The 16991-nt window shown below is 43.7% G+C and overlaps 1 protein-coding gene across 1 annotated transcript in view; it reads right to left on the bottom strand.

The window, feature by feature from the left end:
• Window positions 1–5975, bottom strand: part of SLC13A1 (solute carrier family 13 member 1) — a 59461-nt gene extending 53486 nt beyond the window's left edge. Inside the window, exon 1 of the mRNA XM_044280273.1 lies at window positions 5832–5975. Coding sequence (XP_044136208.1) covers window positions 5832–5933 — 102 coding nt within the window. The 5' untranslated portion in view covers window positions 5934–5975. The remainder of the gene's footprint in view (window positions 1–5831) is intronic.
• Between the last annotated feature and the right edge of the window lie 11016 nt (window positions 5976–16991).

The raw sequence follows: 16991 nt of genomic DNA, 5'->3' as shown, positions 1-16991 counted from the left end.
ACTTAAAATACCAGGTTCATACGCACATTTTCTTTCCAATGTACATGAGAGGACAGAATTATATTGGTCAGGAATCATCAGTGGTTATAAGACAAAACCAGGAATGGGTCCAAAACACAGTAGAATTGCAAATCTTCCCATATACTTTTAGTGTGTAGGTTCTACTCCTGGTTTTGGTTTACAGATACAGATGAAAAATTGTGCGTGAAAGTGGCCTATAAAGTATATTTAAAGGGAACCTGTCACCAGGATTTTGTGTATAGAGCTGAGGACATAGGTTGCTAGATGGCCGCTAGCACATCCGCAATACCCTGTCCCCATAGCTCTGTGTGCTTTTATTGTGTAAAAAAAATGATTTGATACATATGCAAATTAACCTGAGATGAGTCCTGTCCCTGACTCATCTCATGTACAGGACTCATCTCAGGTTAATTTGCATATGTATCAAATCGTTTTTTTTACACAATAAAGGCACACAGAGCTATGGGGACTGGGTATTGCGGATGTGCTAGCGGCCATCTAGCAACCCATGTCCTCAGCTCTATACACAATATCCTGGTGACAGGTTCCCTTTATATTGAACAAAAGGCACTATGGTACCAATTACTAGAAAGAATGTGAGAAAATATAGCGCATATGAAGAGTTTTGAAATTTGGATAAATCTGATTAATTCAAATTTTCAGTTATGGAACAACTCAGGAAAGATATTAATAATCTACTAAGTATAAATCATACAGTAAAATCCATCCATTTATAATGCTGTAGTAGTGAGGAGAAAAGTCTGTAGATGAAGCTATTAGGAAACATGTTCACAGACATTTCTGTTTCATAGATGCTTATTGTGCAGATCTGGAATATGGCACCAATAGCCTACTCCGAGCTCCCATATAGTACCTCTGTGTGCTTTGAATTTTTTGAAACCACATATGAATCCTTATTTTGCAGGTGTTGAGAATTCATGGACACTTAGGCTGTGTTCAAGCTGTGCAATTTTTATCCTTTTTTCATTTCTTTTTTTTTTTGCCTAAACCATATGTGGGTCCTAAAGAGAGAAGTGTGCCTCAACTATTACATAGTGTGAGCAAAGCCTAAAGTGGAGCTTCACCTTTAGAGATGGTTTAAAACTATATGATGGAAATACATAAATAGGCATTCTGATTACCATTGAACTTGCTGCCTTTGGTCACCTTCACAGTATTTTGCAATTGAGTATTTGTAAGCCAAAATTATGAGTGAAACCTACGTAGAGAAAGCATTGTGGACAAATGTCCTGCTCTTCCATATTTTGGACTCACTTGTAGTTTTTACACCCAAATGCTTATGCTAAATGCTGACTGAAACACTCCTGGATGCAGAATGCAGAACCATCAGCACATGTGTGACTGGCAGGACCGTCTTCAGGAAATGTGCTAGAAATGTAACATTCTGCTAATAAGAACAATCCCAATAATATTACTTTATCAAATTGCTAATTATTTTATTCTCTAATATTTTGCCTTAAAGGGGTTGTGTTCCCATCTCAGTCATCCATGGCTGAGATCGGAATAAATGTGATGTGCCTGTGCGTATGTGATGTCCAGGGGAGGCTAATGTTAGGGAAAAGGCCAAGCAGGCTGTGCTACAATTTTTCCATCAACTTCTATAGGGGGTGTGGCAGGCTGGAGGCAGACATGCAACTGCTATTGTGCCCAGGGGGTGAGGTCTTGCACTGAACATTGAGCTCCTGTTCCTGACAAGAAAACACAGCATTTTCATGCAGCTACTGTTAGGGGGAGCTCAGTGTAGAGATTTTACAGCTTCCCTTGCAGTAAATGGTAACTGTATAATTTCCTATGCACAAAGCTCCTCCTAATGGTGGCTTCAGCCAGTTTTAAAATACACTGTATGATGGAAGCAGTAGACAAAGAGCTCTTTGGCCAGTTTTACCAGTTTATTTATGCAGTGTTGTATAGTGAAAATACACTGAAAAATATGGTGTTCAGAATGAGCACCATATTTATGAAGCACCGGCTCTACTTTTCCAACATATAAGTCAGGTAAAGTCGATGAGGCAGAGGGTAACATTTTTATTATAATTGTTTTATAATTAAAATTTCTTCCACTTAATAGAATAAAGAAAACCTGCAATTTGAGCGGCCGCTTTCTTTCCACGTTGCCTGTTTGTGTTTGACATATTGGAGCTGGGAAACTTTGTGGGGCAAAGGTGCCTATACTAAGTTTTGCTATGGGGTCCTAAGAGTTTTGTATGGGAGTTAAGAAAATAGCGTAGAACAATCTGTTCTACTGTTTTGTCCCACTCTAGCCATACAAGCCATAAACGACTAGATGGGAATACCTCTTTAAATAGCTATATTTAAACGTAAGATCCTAGAACCTAAAGACAGCAGTAGATGTAGTAATATAAATTGCTAACTATAGTATATCATCATGCTCTATCTGAAAGAAAACCCACTCCAAGGAAGCCAAATAAGTAATTCTCAACATCAAGTCTGCACTTTTAATCTCCTACTCTGTGGACTCATCCCACACCCATCATCTCAGCAGATACTTCAAACAAAAAATCAACAACAGCCAAGAAAGCTTTAACAACAATCCCCACAATCCCCATACAACCTAATTTGCCACAATCACAGAAGAAAAGCTTTCCATCTTAATCTCCAAATCAGACCTCATCACCTGTGCCCTTGACCCAATTCCATTCCACCTCATTCCACAGCTATAACCCATCTCTTCAACCTATGACTTAATACTGGTGTGTTCCCTTGTTCTTTTAAACATAACACCATCTCTTCCATATTCAAGAAGCTTTCCCTGGATTCATCCTCGTTATCCAGCTATTGCCTCAAACTGCTACTCCCACTGATCAAAAATCCTAGAACAACATGTCTATTTTGAACTGTTCTCCTCTCTCATCCCACTAATTTTTGATCAGCTACAATCCAGCTTCCAAACTCATAACTCCACAGAATCAGCGCTAACTAAAGTCACCAATGATCTGCTAGATGCCAAAGCTAAAAGTCATTACTCTGTACTCTTCCTTCTTGATCTGTGCTCTGCCTTTGACACAGTCGACCACTCTCTCCTGTTGCAAACTCTCTTATCAGCCTCAGCCTCAGGGACCTGGCCATCTTCTGAATCTCCTCATAGCTCACCAACCAAACATTCATTGTCTCCTATGCACACACCACCTCCTCATCATTCCATCTCTATGTAGGTGTCCCTTAAGGCTCCAAACCTATGTTTCTCCATTTATACATTATTGGGGCAGCTCATAGAGTCGTATGGCTTTCAGTATCCTGATGACATTCAAAATTACCTCTCTGACCCAGATGTCATTTACCTTCTTTCTAGAATCCCAGCATGTCTATAAGCCATATCTTCATTCTTCTCCTCCAACTTTGGAGAAAATTCATAATTTTCCCCAAATGTCACTCCTCCTCCCTCCCTCTAACAAACCATTGCAGTTAACAGCACCACACCTTCTCTAGTCTCACAGGTCCACTGCCTTGGCATAACATTTGATTTTGTCCTGTCCTTCAAGCATATAACCAAACCCTTACCACCTCTTGCACTCAAGACCATCTCTCGCATTTGCTCATTCCTAAACCCTGAATCAAATCAAATGCTGTTCATGCCCTCATTATATCCTACCTTCCTGCAACATCCTCCTCTGTGGCATCCCATGTAACACACTTGCGCCCCTCCAATCTATCCTAAACTCTGCTGCCTGGTTAACCTACAGTACAGGGTTGGCCAACCTGTGGCTCTCCAGTTGTTGTAAAACTACAACTCCCACCATGCTTTGCTGTAGGCTGATACCTGTAGGCAGTCTGCGCATGCTGGGAGTTGTAGTTTTGCAACAGCTGGAGAGCCTCAGGTTGGCTATCCCTGCTACAGTACCTCTCCCCTATTTTCTCCTCTGCCTCTCCTCTCTTCCAATTCCTCAACTGGCTCTACATTGCCCATTAAATTCAGTTCAAAATACTAACAACTACATATAATTCCATCTGGAGTACTCTAGAGCAAGGAGGTATCTGTAAATTGTTAATTTTTTTTATATTAAGTAATGTTATTTATCATGCTATGCATTTGACCAAGTATAACCATGTATAGATGGTGCAGAAAAAGTTTAATAACCCTGTCTTAGCCATTGTAGGAGGTTAGGTGTGGACTGGCTCCACCCCTAGCTCTAGTCAGTGATAGTGAGAGTTTTGAAGGGAGAGGAAGCTGTGACTTGTGCTCCTCTTTCTTAGGCTCAAAAAGCTACAGAGACTCACCGATCTTTGCATGATCCACAGAAGAGGGAACAAGTAAGACAAAAGAGAACCTAGAGAACCTAGAGTCTGCATGGTCAAGCATTGGAATCAGTAAAGTAACCTACAACCAAAAGCTGTTAAGACTTTACTGCATGAGGCACACTGTTAAGACACCCTTCACACCTGGACACTACCTGGCCAGTAGTATCTCTAAAACCCTGTATCCCTCAGTGGACATTAAAGTCACCATTTCAAGAGCACAATTGCCTGCAATCGATTCTTTAGGAAGAAACTTAAGACAGATTGAGAGGGGAAAGGCCCATAACTCCCATCCTTGACTTAATCTATACATCGTTATACATCGTTATCTGGGAAGAATTGCACTTTGTACAGTTAGAACTGTGTTTTGATATAGTTGGATGTACTACAACTCCTATTTTGCACTTTTAGTAAAGAGAGACGTTTATTCTGCTCTACACACCCTGCCTTGTATCCATACAGACACTCAACATCAGGGCCATCAGAAAGGAGCCTCAGCACCAGGGTGTACCCTGGGTGAAGAAAAGATGCAGCCTCCCTTCACTGCACGGCTCTAGGGAGCAACGTTGTGATGAAAGCCACTATGATTGACCAGGAAATACCAGGGCCACTAACACTCCCATCCTCTGCTCCTGTTCCTCCCAGGCTGCTACAAATCCACAATCTGGACCTCTTCTTCCCTGTTACTTGCTCAATTGTCTACAGGATTTCACACTTGCATCTCTCTCTTAAGCCTTATTCATATGTCAATTTTGGTCAGTGATTGTCAGCCAAAACCAGGATTGGAATCTACACAGCGGTAAGGTATAAGGGAAAGATCTGCACCTGTTCTGTGTTTAGAGCTGAACCTGGTTTTGGCTTAAACTCAATGATGTCTGAATCACCCGTCCTGCTGAGTGCAATAGCGCATGGTGTCAATGGTTGCTATGACACCGTGCACTTCTTGCTGCCGCCGCTGTACAGTGATACACTCGTATAGATCATATGAGTGTATTACTGTACAGTGGTGGTGGCACGAAGCACACTGTACAGCGGTGGTGGCATGAATCGCACTCAGCAGGACATCAGGCTGGGTGTTCACGGACGTATGTGTGAATGCGGCCGAATGCTTTACTCTGGAACTCACTACCGCAGCACATCAGACACCCCAACAATATTCAAAACCTTCAAAATCAAACTGAAAACCCATCTTTTTAGTAAAGCCTACAGTCTGCAATGAGCATGCTGCTACCACAAAACTAGATGAGCAGATTTCATCCTCATCTACCGTCTCCTTCCCTTATAGATTGTAAGCTCTTGCAGGCAGGGTCCTCGCCTCCACTGTACCAGTCTGTTACTAAGTTCTTGCTTATTGTGCTTGTTTTGTTTTATATTTTGACTGTATACCCTCTTTTACAAAATAATAATCCTCTTTTGTTGAGACATTTCAAGTCTAACCGTCATATGTCAGTAAATATTTTGTGTTTTTCAGACACACTATTATAAATGAGAGTGTAAAGGGAAAAAGCAGGAAGAAGAAAGAGAACACTACTTACTTTTGTTTTTATGATGAGTGGTAATGGTAATAGAAGAAGTGGTGTTAACACGATCAGTAAAAGCCTGCGGTACATCCATATGTAACTGAGAAAAAGCCGCATTGTACTGGTGTACTGGTTCTTCTTACCTATAGAACACACAAAAACTAAGATGACCCTTAAATAGACAAGCTTGATTAATGTTTCTCTACGGAATCACCTTTAACCAGTCACAGGCATTTCTCAGACCTAGTGGATGATAAAGTTTATTGTTTTACTGCAGGAATTTCACTATTGATTAAATGGAAAAAAAAAGGTGAAATAATGGCTACAGAGTTACACAGACTTAATAAAATGCTGTAGCAAGAAAAATAATCAGTAGATTACAATACCATTACTGTAGATTTGTATTGTAAAAAGAAAAGCCGAAAAGAAAACTAGGGATCCATTATGGTCATTATGGTCCGGGACTATAATATCAATGCTCCTCTTAAAGGCCATCAGTATTTTAGTTCTAGGAAAATCCTTTAAGGTAGATACCATATCAGTCTCAGATACAGCATGATTAAGTAGTGGGAAACAGCACATCTCCAGAATCCAGTGACATTGTAGTCCACAGTTGCTTCTTAAGGATGCGGCTTATTTTATTTATTTGAAATATATGAAGTCTGACATGTTCCACCAAAAGTTACTCACCACCCCCAATCTCACAAAGGGTGAAATAGTACCAATCTAACCATCACCTCATCAAAAAATTAGCCCTTATCTAAGACAATCGCCCAAAAAATAAAAAAAAACTATGGCTCTCAGCCTATGGAGACACTAAAACATGATTTTTTCTGTTTCAAAAATGCTTAAATTGTGTTAAATGTAAATTATAATTTTTTTTTTAAGTAGACATATTAGATATCGCCACGTCCTTAACAACCTGCTCTATAAAAATACCACATGACCTAACCCCTCAGGTGAACACTGTAAAAAAAAAAAACGGTGTAGAAAAAGCCATTTTTTGTCACCTTACATCATGAAAAGTGTAATAGCAAGTGATCAAAAAGTGCACCCCAAAATAGTGCCAATCAAACCATCTCATCCCTCAAAAATGATACCCTACTTAAGACAATCAACCCAAAAAATAAAAAAAATATGGCTCTCAGAATATGGAGACACTAAAACATGATTTTATTTTTGTTTAAAAAAATGATGTTATTGTATAAAACGTAAATAAATAAATAAAATATACATATTAGGTATCACCCCACTGGTGACCCTGCTCCCCCTCCTCCTGTCACCCCACTAGTGACCCTGCTCCCCCCTCCTCCTGTCACCCCACTAGTGACCCTGCTCCCCCCTCCTCCTGTCACCCTACTAGTGACCCTGCTCCCCCCTCCTGTCCCTCCTAGTGACCCTGCTCCCCCTCCTCCTGTCACCCCACTAGTAACCCTGCTCCCCCTCCTCCTGTCACCCCACTAGTGACCCTGCTCCCCCCTCCTCCTGCCCTCTGTAGTGACCCTGCTCCCCCTCCTCCTGTCACCATACTAGTAACCCTGCTACCCCCACTAGTGACTCTGCTCCCCCCTGCTCATCCTCCTCCTGTCACCCCACTAGTGACCCTGCTCCCCCCTCCTCCTGCCCTCCCTAGTGACCCTGCTCCCCCTCCTCCTGTCACCATACTAGTAACCCTGCTACCCCCACTAGTGACTCTGCTCCCCCCTGCTCATCCTCCTCCTGTCACCCCACTAGTGACCCTGCTCCCCCCTCCTTCTTTCACCCCACTAGTGACCCTGCTCCCCACTCCTCTTGTCACCATACTGGTGACTCTGCTCCTCCCGCCTTCTGTCGCCCCACTAGTGACCCTGCTCCCCCTCCTCCTGTCACCCCACTAGTAACCCTGCTCCCCCTCCTCCTGTCACCCCACTAGTAACCATGCTCCCCTTATCTAGTGACCCTGTGTGTTCCTGTATGGAGAGGAGCCTGGCTGTGTGTCTGTCCCTGTGTGTGTGTGTCTCTCCTTGTGTGTGTCTCTCCTTGTGTGTGTCTCTCCTTGTGTGTGTCTGTCCCTGTGTGTGTGTCTGTCCCTGTGTGTGTGTGTCTATCCCTGTGTGTGTGTGTCTATCCCTGTGTGTGTGTGTCTATCCCTGTGTGTGTGTGTGTGTGTCTGTCCCTGTGTGTGTGTCTGTCCCTGTGTGTGTCACTATCACGATGCCCACAGTGTTCCTATGTCTTGATTCAGCTGCATCAGGACGTTCTGTGCAGGGCAAGAAGAAGAAGATGGAAGAGGAGGCTGCGCCACCAGCATAGAGTCCGTGGGAGAGACACATTAGGGTTGAGAGAACCTGAACCTGAACCCCAGACCCAAATCGGAACATTTCAGTAAAAGTTTGGGTTCGAGTTCAGTGTTCGGCAATTTAATGGTGCTTTTTGAAAGGCTGCAGGGCAGCCAATCAACAAGCCTTTAGCTCTTGTGCCCTTAGAAGCCATCACAGCCATGCCTACTAATGGCATGACTCTGATTGGCCAGTGCAGCATGTGACCCAGCCTCTATATAAGCTGGAGTCACGCAGCGCCACACGTCACTCTGCTCTTACTAGTGTAGGGATAGGATGCCACTGCTGTGAGGGAGAGACTAGGGAAGAATCTATCTGAAATCACAACTTGTTCTTAACTCTGCGATCTACAGCAAATCTACAGCAAAAAAAAATTGTGGGTGCAATGCAGCATTTTTGTACCCTGCCCTCAGCCCAGTCATACAGAAAAATAAGTTTTATCCGTCTGTTAGTTAGGTGGGCGTCGGTGGCCATTTTATGCAAGTTCAGTGCACCAGCACTGCATATGTGCCAGGGACAATAATTTTATCCTGTTCTTTTAGTTCAGTGGGCAACATATACCCATTTTTTAAGTGTACCTGCACTGCATATGTGCCAGGGGTAGGGGAAATAATATAGGTAATCCATCTGTGAGCTCAGGGACCCAGGGGGTGACATATTCACATTCTTTTCTGTAAAGTACAATCCAAGTAAATCCATCTGTTAGATTCTGGGGGGGACAAATTATATATTTTTTGCTAAAAAGTACATTTGCGCCCTGCACTGCATTTGTAATAGTGAAAGAAAATCTGTTAAATCCATCATATTTTTTTTGCCAGAAAGTACCTTTGCTGCATTTCTGACAGTCCAATACAAGCATTAAATACTGCTGTAAAATTTTTGTTTAAAAAAAACACCCATTTTGTGCTAGATACTACATTTGCGGCCTTTGCTGCATTTCTGACAGTCCAATACAGCCGTTAAATACTGCTGTTATGCTGTGGTTTTAAATAAAACCACCCATTTTGGGCTAGATACATTTGCGGTCTTTGCTGCATTTCTGACAGTCCAATACAACCAGTTGTTACATTGTTGGTTGACAAATTAAAAAAAATTGTGACCGTGAAGTAATTATATAAAATTCACCTGTCACAATGTTGTGTGACCTAAAGAAATGTTTTCTGTTTATGACACCGGCACAGCCTTACTGTCAGTGAACTTAATTGTTGACTATTGGCGGTTACATTGTCGCCTGACATAAACCATCTGTTAGTTTGGTGGGTGAACGCAAAGAATGAGGAGAGCGTCAAATAAGGGACTTGGCCCTGGTCATGGTGCTGCTGGTGTTGGTGGAGCTCCTGTTGCAGGGAGAGGACGTGGTCGATCTGTGCCAGCTACAAGCACAAGTGAAACACCTTCCTCAGGTGCGAGTGGGCGACAGAACCTTCAGCGTTATTTGGTAGGGCCGAATGCGGCTCTACGAATGGTGAGGCCAGAACAAGTACAGGAGATAGTAGATTGGGTGGCTAACAGCGCCTCCAGTTCCATCACATTGTCTCTCACCCAGTCCCTTGCTGAAAGATCAGAGTTGGCACCTGCAGCCCATCAGCCATCAATCTTTCAACTCACCCCCTTGCAAATCAGGCAAGCAGTCTGAGCCCCAAGTCATGCAGCAGTCTCTTCTGCTTTTTGATGACTCTGCTAGCATGGTTTCCCAGTGCCATCCACATAGCCCTACCCCAGAAGTGGAAGAGACTGAGTGCACCGATGCCCAACCACTTATGTTTCAGGATGAGTACATGGGAGGACCACCGCAGCATGTCTCGGATAATGACGAAACACAGGTGCCAAATGCTGTGGCTTTCTGCAGTATACAGACCAACAAGGAGGGCAGGGGTGAAGACTGGGTGGAAAATGATGTGGAGGCCGATGAGGTCCTCAACCCCACATGGAATCAAGGTCATGCGAGTGACCTGTCTAATTCGGAGTAAGAGGCTGTGGTTGCACAGAGCCACCATCACAGCAAAAGAGGGAGCAGGGTGCAAAAGCGGAGCGGCCGCCCCCTGGACAGTACGCCTGCTACTGCCCACCGCACCAAGGGACCGAGCACACCAAAGTCAGCTCCAAGGAGTTCTCTGGCATGGCAGTTCTTCAGACAATGTGTTGACGGCAAGACATGAGTGGTTTGCACGCTGTGCAATCAGAGCCTGAAGCAAGGTATAAACGTTCTAAACCTGAGAACAACCTGCATGACCAGGCATCTAAGTGCAAAGCCTGAGCTGCAGTGGAGTAGACATCTCAAAAACAAAGAAAGGTCTCTGGCCCCTGCTGTATCCTCTTCTGCTGCAGTCTTGGCCTCTTCATCCTCCTCTGGAGTGACAATAGCACCTGCCACCCCGCAAAGAGGATGTGCCAGAAACGCCACCACCTGGGTCACCAAGCATCTCCACAATGTCCCATGGAAGCATTCAGCTGTCTATCTCCCAAACACGAGCAAAAGAGGAAGTGCTCCCCTACCCACCCGCGATCCCTGGCCCTGAATGCCAGCATTTCAAAATTCCTGGCCTTTGAAATGCTGTCATTCCGTCTGGTGGAGACGGAAAGTTTTAAAAACCTTATGGTAGTGGCTGTCCCACAGTATGTCATTCCCAGCCGCCACTACTTTTACAGACGAGCCATCCCTTTCCTGCACAACCAAGTGGGAGATAAAATCAGGTGTGCACTGCTCAACGCCATCTGTGGCACGGTCCACCTAACTACAGATACGTGGACCAGTAAGCACTGTCAGGGACGTTATATCTCCCTAACACTGGGTAAATGCAGTGGCGGCTGGGCCTGAGGCGGATAGCAGTTTGGCACATGTCTTTCCACCACCGAGGATTGCAGGGCGTTTCTCTTTGCCTCCTGTTGCTTCCTCCTCATGCTCCGCTTCCTTATCCTCTACCGCCTCCTCATCCAGTCAGCGTAACACCTTCAACACCAACTTCAGCACAGCCAGGGGTAAAGGACAGCAGGCAGTTTTGAAACGTATCTGTTTGGGGGACAAACCCCACACAGCGCAGGAGCTGTGGATGGGCATGGAACAAAAGACCAATTAGTGGTTGGTGCCAGTGAGCAACAAGCCTGGCCTGGTGGTGTGCGATAACGGACTAAATCTCGTAGAAGCTCTGGGCCTAGCCGGTTTGCCGCACATCCCTTGCCTGGCGCATGTGCTGAACTTGGTGGTGCAGAGGTTCCAGAAAAATTACCCCAATATGTCAGAGCTGCTGCAGAAGGTGCGGGCCGTCTGTGTGTGCTTTCGGCGTTCTCACCCTGCTGCTGCTCGCCTGTCAGCGCTGCAGAGTAACTTTGGCCTTCCCACTCACCACCTCATATGCGACATGCCACAAGTTGGAACTCCACCTTGCACATGCTGGCCAGACTGTGCGAGCAGCAGCAGGCGATAGTGGAGTTTCAGCTGCATCATGCACGGGTGAGTCGCTCTGCGGAACAGCACCACTTCACCACCAATGACTGGGCCTCCATGCGAGACTTGTGTGCCTTGTTGTACTGTTTCGAGTACTCCACCAACATGGCCAGTGCCGATGACACCGTTCTCAGCGTTACTATCCCACTTCTATGCCTCCTTGAAAAAACACTTTGGGCGATGATGAAAGAGGATGTGGCACAGGAGGAGGAAGAGGGATTATTTACAAGGGTTTCAGGCCAGTCATTCTCCACTGGCTCAGATGGTGGGTTCCTTCACCAACATACGCCAGGTACACAATTGTCCAGCAGGGCACAGTTCTGGGGAATGACTAGGTGAAGGATGAGGAGATGGAGGAGGAGGAACTCTGTTCACAGCAGGGTGGCACCCAAACCAGCTCATGACCATCACTGGTGCGTGGCTAAGGACACAGACGATACACCTCCCACAGAGGACAGCTTGTCGTTGCCTCCTGGTAGCCTGGCACTTTCTCATTGTTTTATTTTTTATATTTCCCAATGTTTTGGGGTGTACCCTAATTTAAACAACAAAAAAATAAATTAAAAAATACCAATGATGTCTACCTCCTCTTCCTCCCCCGCTGCTTTCACCTCCACCTCCACGTCCACCGACTCCTCAACCTCCTACTCCATATGGACCTCCACCTTCTAGATCAAGATTATTATTTCTACGTCTTTTATGTTATTTTAAGTCATTTAACTAATTCTTCTGATACATTGTTGGTTGACATACCCAAATTTTTGGCTCTGATATACCCCTTCTCTACATAGTGGACAGGTAAATATATTTCACTAATTAGTCTGTTACATTGTTGTGTGGCATTCCCACATTTTTGGCTGTGATATACCCCTGCTCTACCTAGTGGACAGGGAAATACATTTCACTAATTCGTCTGTTACATTGTCGGGTGAAATTCACCAATTTTTGGCTGTGATATACCCGTGCTCTACCTAGTAGACAGGGAAATACATTTCACTAATTCGTCTGTTACATTGTTGGGTGACATTCACCAATTTTTGGCTGTGATATACCCCTGCTCTACATTGTGGACAGGGAAATACATTTCACTAATTCGTCTGTTACATTGTTGGGTGACAAGTGCTCATCTTTTGCGCTAGAAAGTACATTTGCGGCCTACACTGCATTTAGAGCAAGTAGTAGAGTGAAGAACCGCACTCAGGTCAAAAAGTCTCTGGTGCCAATCAAGGACTGCGAACAGTCAGTAGATATAGAATAAATATTGCGGCACTCAGATTTTGGATTATTGCATTTCAAACTTTTATTTTTTCATTTTTTCAAATGTTAGCAGTGGTTCCATCCAAGAGGCATCGTGCATCCAAGCCCAGACGTCCGGACCCTACCATAGCAGATAAAAAAGTATGTGACCACTGATGAAGGTCTGTGATGACCGAAACGTCTGGTCTCTTAAATACTGCCTATACAAAGGATCTAAAGTGGGCCTCTTGGATGGAACCACTGCTAACATTTGAAAAAATGAAAAAATAAAAGTTTGAAATGCAATAATCCAAAATCTGAGTGCCGCAATATTTATTCTATATCTACACTGCATTTAGGACAGTATGAATGGTGAGTTCAGAACAAGTACAGGCGATAGTAGATTAGGTGGCTGACAGCGCCTCCAGTTCCTTCACATTGTCTCCCACCCAGTGCCCTGCAGAAAGATCAGAGTTGGCACCTACAGCCCATGGCCATCTGTTTTTAAACTCACCCCCTTGCAAATCAGGCAAGCATTCTGAGCCCCAAGCCATGCAACAGTCTCTTCTGCTTTTTGATTACTCTGCTGGCAGGGTTTCCGTGGGCCATTTACATAGTCCTGCCCCAGAAGTGGAAGAGATTGAGTGCATTGATGCCCAACCACTTATGTTTCAGGATGAGGACATGGGAAGACCACTGCAGCACGTCTCTGATGATGATGAAGCATAGGTGCCAACAGACAGACAAGGAGGGAAGGGATAAAGATTACGTGGAAGATGATGTGGAGGATTATGAGGTACTAGACCCCACATGGAATCAAGGTCATGCGAGTGACGTGTGCAGTTTGGGGGAAGAGGCGGTGGTCACACAGAGGCACCAGCACAGCAAAAGAGGGAGCAGAGTGCAAAAGCATCTGTTACATTCTTGGGTGACGTTTTACAATTTTTGCAGTGAATAAACCCCTGCTCTGCATAGATGACAGGGACTTAAATTTCAAAAAATCATCTGTTACATTCTCAGGTGACATTTTACAATTTTTGCTGTATACAAACTCCTGCTCTGCATAGTTGACATGGACCTAATTTTTGTAAAATCGTCTGTTCAATTGGTGGGTGACATGAACCCAATGCTGCTGTGAATAAACTCCTGCTCTGCATAGTTGACAGGGACCGAAATTTAAAAAAAATCATCTGTTTCTTTGGGGGGTGACATTAACCCATTTTTGCCATTGGAAAAACCCCTGCTCTGCATAGGTGACAGGGACTGAAATGTCTAAAATTCGTCTTTAATTGACGCGCGCCCCCTCCTTTCATTCATTCCTTCCGCTTTAATAACTTGTCCCACATTTCCGCCTGATCACATTTCAGCCATTGACCTCCCTTGGATGTGGTATCCCTTTCTTACGCTCCCTCCTCGGTGGCAGCAGGGCCTCTCCTGTCTAATGTTTCCTAATCCAAAATACCGCAGTGACATATCCTGTATTTTTTTTATTAATCATTCCATTAACAGGGCATCTTAAGAGTCCTGTATTGTTATTTATTGTCACTACCTCCCCGAGTCGGGAGGGGGTAATTGCCACGCGCCCTCGGACCCTCCTTTACATTGATGCTTCCGCTTTAACTCCTTAATGACACAACCTTATTTCACCTTAAGGACCAGGCCATTTTTTGCAAATCTGACCAGTGTCACTTTAAGTGGTGATAACTTTAAAATGCTTTTACTTATCCAGGCCATTCTGAGATTGTTTTTTCGTCACATATTGTGCTTCATGACACTAGTAAAATGGAGTAAAAAAAATAAATAATTTTTATTTATAAAAAAATACCAAATGTACAAAATAAATTGAAAAAATTGCAAATTTACAAGTTTCAATTTCTCTACTTCTATAATACATAGTAATACCTCCAAAAATAGTTATTACTTTACATTCCCCATATGTCTACTCCATGTTTGGATCATTTTGGGAATGACATTTTAGTTTAGAAGCAAATCTAAAAACAATTTTTAGGGACCAGTTCAGGTCTAAAGTCACTTTGTGAGGCTTACATAATAGAAACCACCGAAAAATGACCCCATTCTAGAAACTACACCCCTCAAGGTATTCAAAACTGATTTTACAATGTTTGTTAACCCTTTAGGTGTTCCACAAGAATTAATGGAAAATAGAGATACAATTTCAAAATTTCACTTTTTTGGCAGAGGGTTAGCAGCCAAACAAAACTCAATATTTATGGCCCTGATTCTGTAGTTTACAGAAATGTCCCATATGTGGTCGTAAACCGCTGTACGGGCACACGGCAGGGTGCAGAAGGAAAGGAATGCCATACAGTTTTTGGAAGGCAGATTTTGCTGGACTGGTCTTTTGACACCATGTCCCATTTGAAGCCCCCCTGATACACCCCTAGAGTAGAAACTCCAAAAAAGTGACCCTATTTTGGAAACTACAGGATAGGGTGGCAATTTTGTTGGTTCTAGTTTAGGGTACATATGATTTTTAGTTGCTCTATATTACACTTTTTGTGAGGCAAGGTAACAAGAAATAGCTGTTTTGGCACCGTTTTTTGTTGTTGTTATTTACAACATTCATCTGACAGGTTAGATCATGTGGTATTTTTATAGAGCAAGTTGCCACGGAAGCGGTGATACCTAATATATATACAATTTTTTTATTTATGTAAGTTTTACACAATTATTTCATTTTTGAAACAAAAAAAATCATGTTTTAGTGTCTCTATAGTCTGAGAGCCATAGTTTTTTCAGTTTTTGGGCGATTATCTTAGGTAGGGTCTCATTTTTTGCAAGATGAGATGACGGTTTGATTGGCACTATTTTGGGGGTGCATATGACTTTTTGATCGCTTGCTATTACACTTTTTGTGATGTAAAGTGACAAAAAATGCAATTTTTTACACCGTTTTTATATTTTTATGATATATTATTGATATTATGATATTTTTATAGAGCAAGTTATTACGGACGCAGCGATACCTAATATGTATACTTTTTTTATTTATGTAAATTATACACAATATCATTTTTGAAACAAAAAAAATCATGTTTTAGTGTCTCCATAGTCTGAGAGCCATAGTTTTTTTTTTTTTGGGCCATTGTCTCATGTAGGTGCTCATATTTTGCGGGATGAGGTGACAGTTTGATTGGTACTATTTTGACATGCATACGACTTTTCTGACCACTTTTATTACCTTTTTTGGGAAGTAAGGTGGGTAAAATTTAAATTTCATCATAGTTTTTATTTTTTATGGCGTTCACCGTGCGGGGAAAGTAACATAACCGTTTTATAGATCAGGTCATTACGGACGCGGTGATATCAAACATGTATAGAAAATTTTATTTCTTTAATTTTTAATCCGTAGTTTTTACATTTTTCTTCACTTAAAAAAATTTAACAAAATTGGACCCAGACCCACTTGGTTCTTGAAGATCCAGTGGGTCTGATGTCTGTATAATACAGTACAGTACACTATATAGTGTACTGTACTGTATTTTCACTTTACAAAGTCTGATTAGACTTCTGCCTTTAGCAGAAGACTTACCAGCACCATGGACAGCCGGACCCCTGTGAAGGCGTCCGGTTGTCATGGTAACCATCACTCGCTGCCACAGCAGAACAGTGGGTAATAGGGAAGGAGGGAGCCCCCTCCCTCTCCCATCGGGGGCTGAAAAGGCACAGCAGCCCCCGATGGGAGAGGGAGGGAGCTCCCTCCCTGTTAACCTCTTCCATACAGCGGTCCCTACGGACCACGGCATGGAAGGGGTTAAAGGCCTGACATCTGTGCCAGCACAGATGTCAGGTGTTTCAAGCAGAGTGTCAGCAATGTGCTGACACTCTGCAAACCGCTCGGCCATCCTGAGAGAGGGGGCGGGCGGATGATCGCATGCCTGCCCGCCCCCTTCAGCCCTGCCCTGATGATCGCGGCACTCCCGCCCACTCTGCCGCACCGTGCACCCCCCCCCCCGATGTGACCGCCGACACATGACACAGAGGGCTGTAGGGGGGGGGGGGGTTAAACATAAAATAAAGCCATTTTGAAGTTTCTGTCTGTGACCGCGGGGATCAGAAACCTCCCGAAAGCACTGCAAACCGCAGGTCTAGATTGAACTGCGGTTTGCAGCGATCGTGGATACGGGGGGTTACAGGACACCCCTGGGCATTGAC

This window comes from Bufo gargarizans, chromosome 2 (genome assembly GCF_014858855.1).
Source record: "Bufo gargarizans isolate SCDJY-AF-19 chromosome 2, ASM1485885v1, whole genome shotgun sequence".
Classification (NCBI taxonomy): domain Eukaryota; kingdom Metazoa; phylum Chordata; class Amphibia; order Anura; family Bufonidae; genus Bufo; species Bufo gargarizans.
This window is presented reverse-complemented; position numbering and strand designations above follow the sequence as displayed.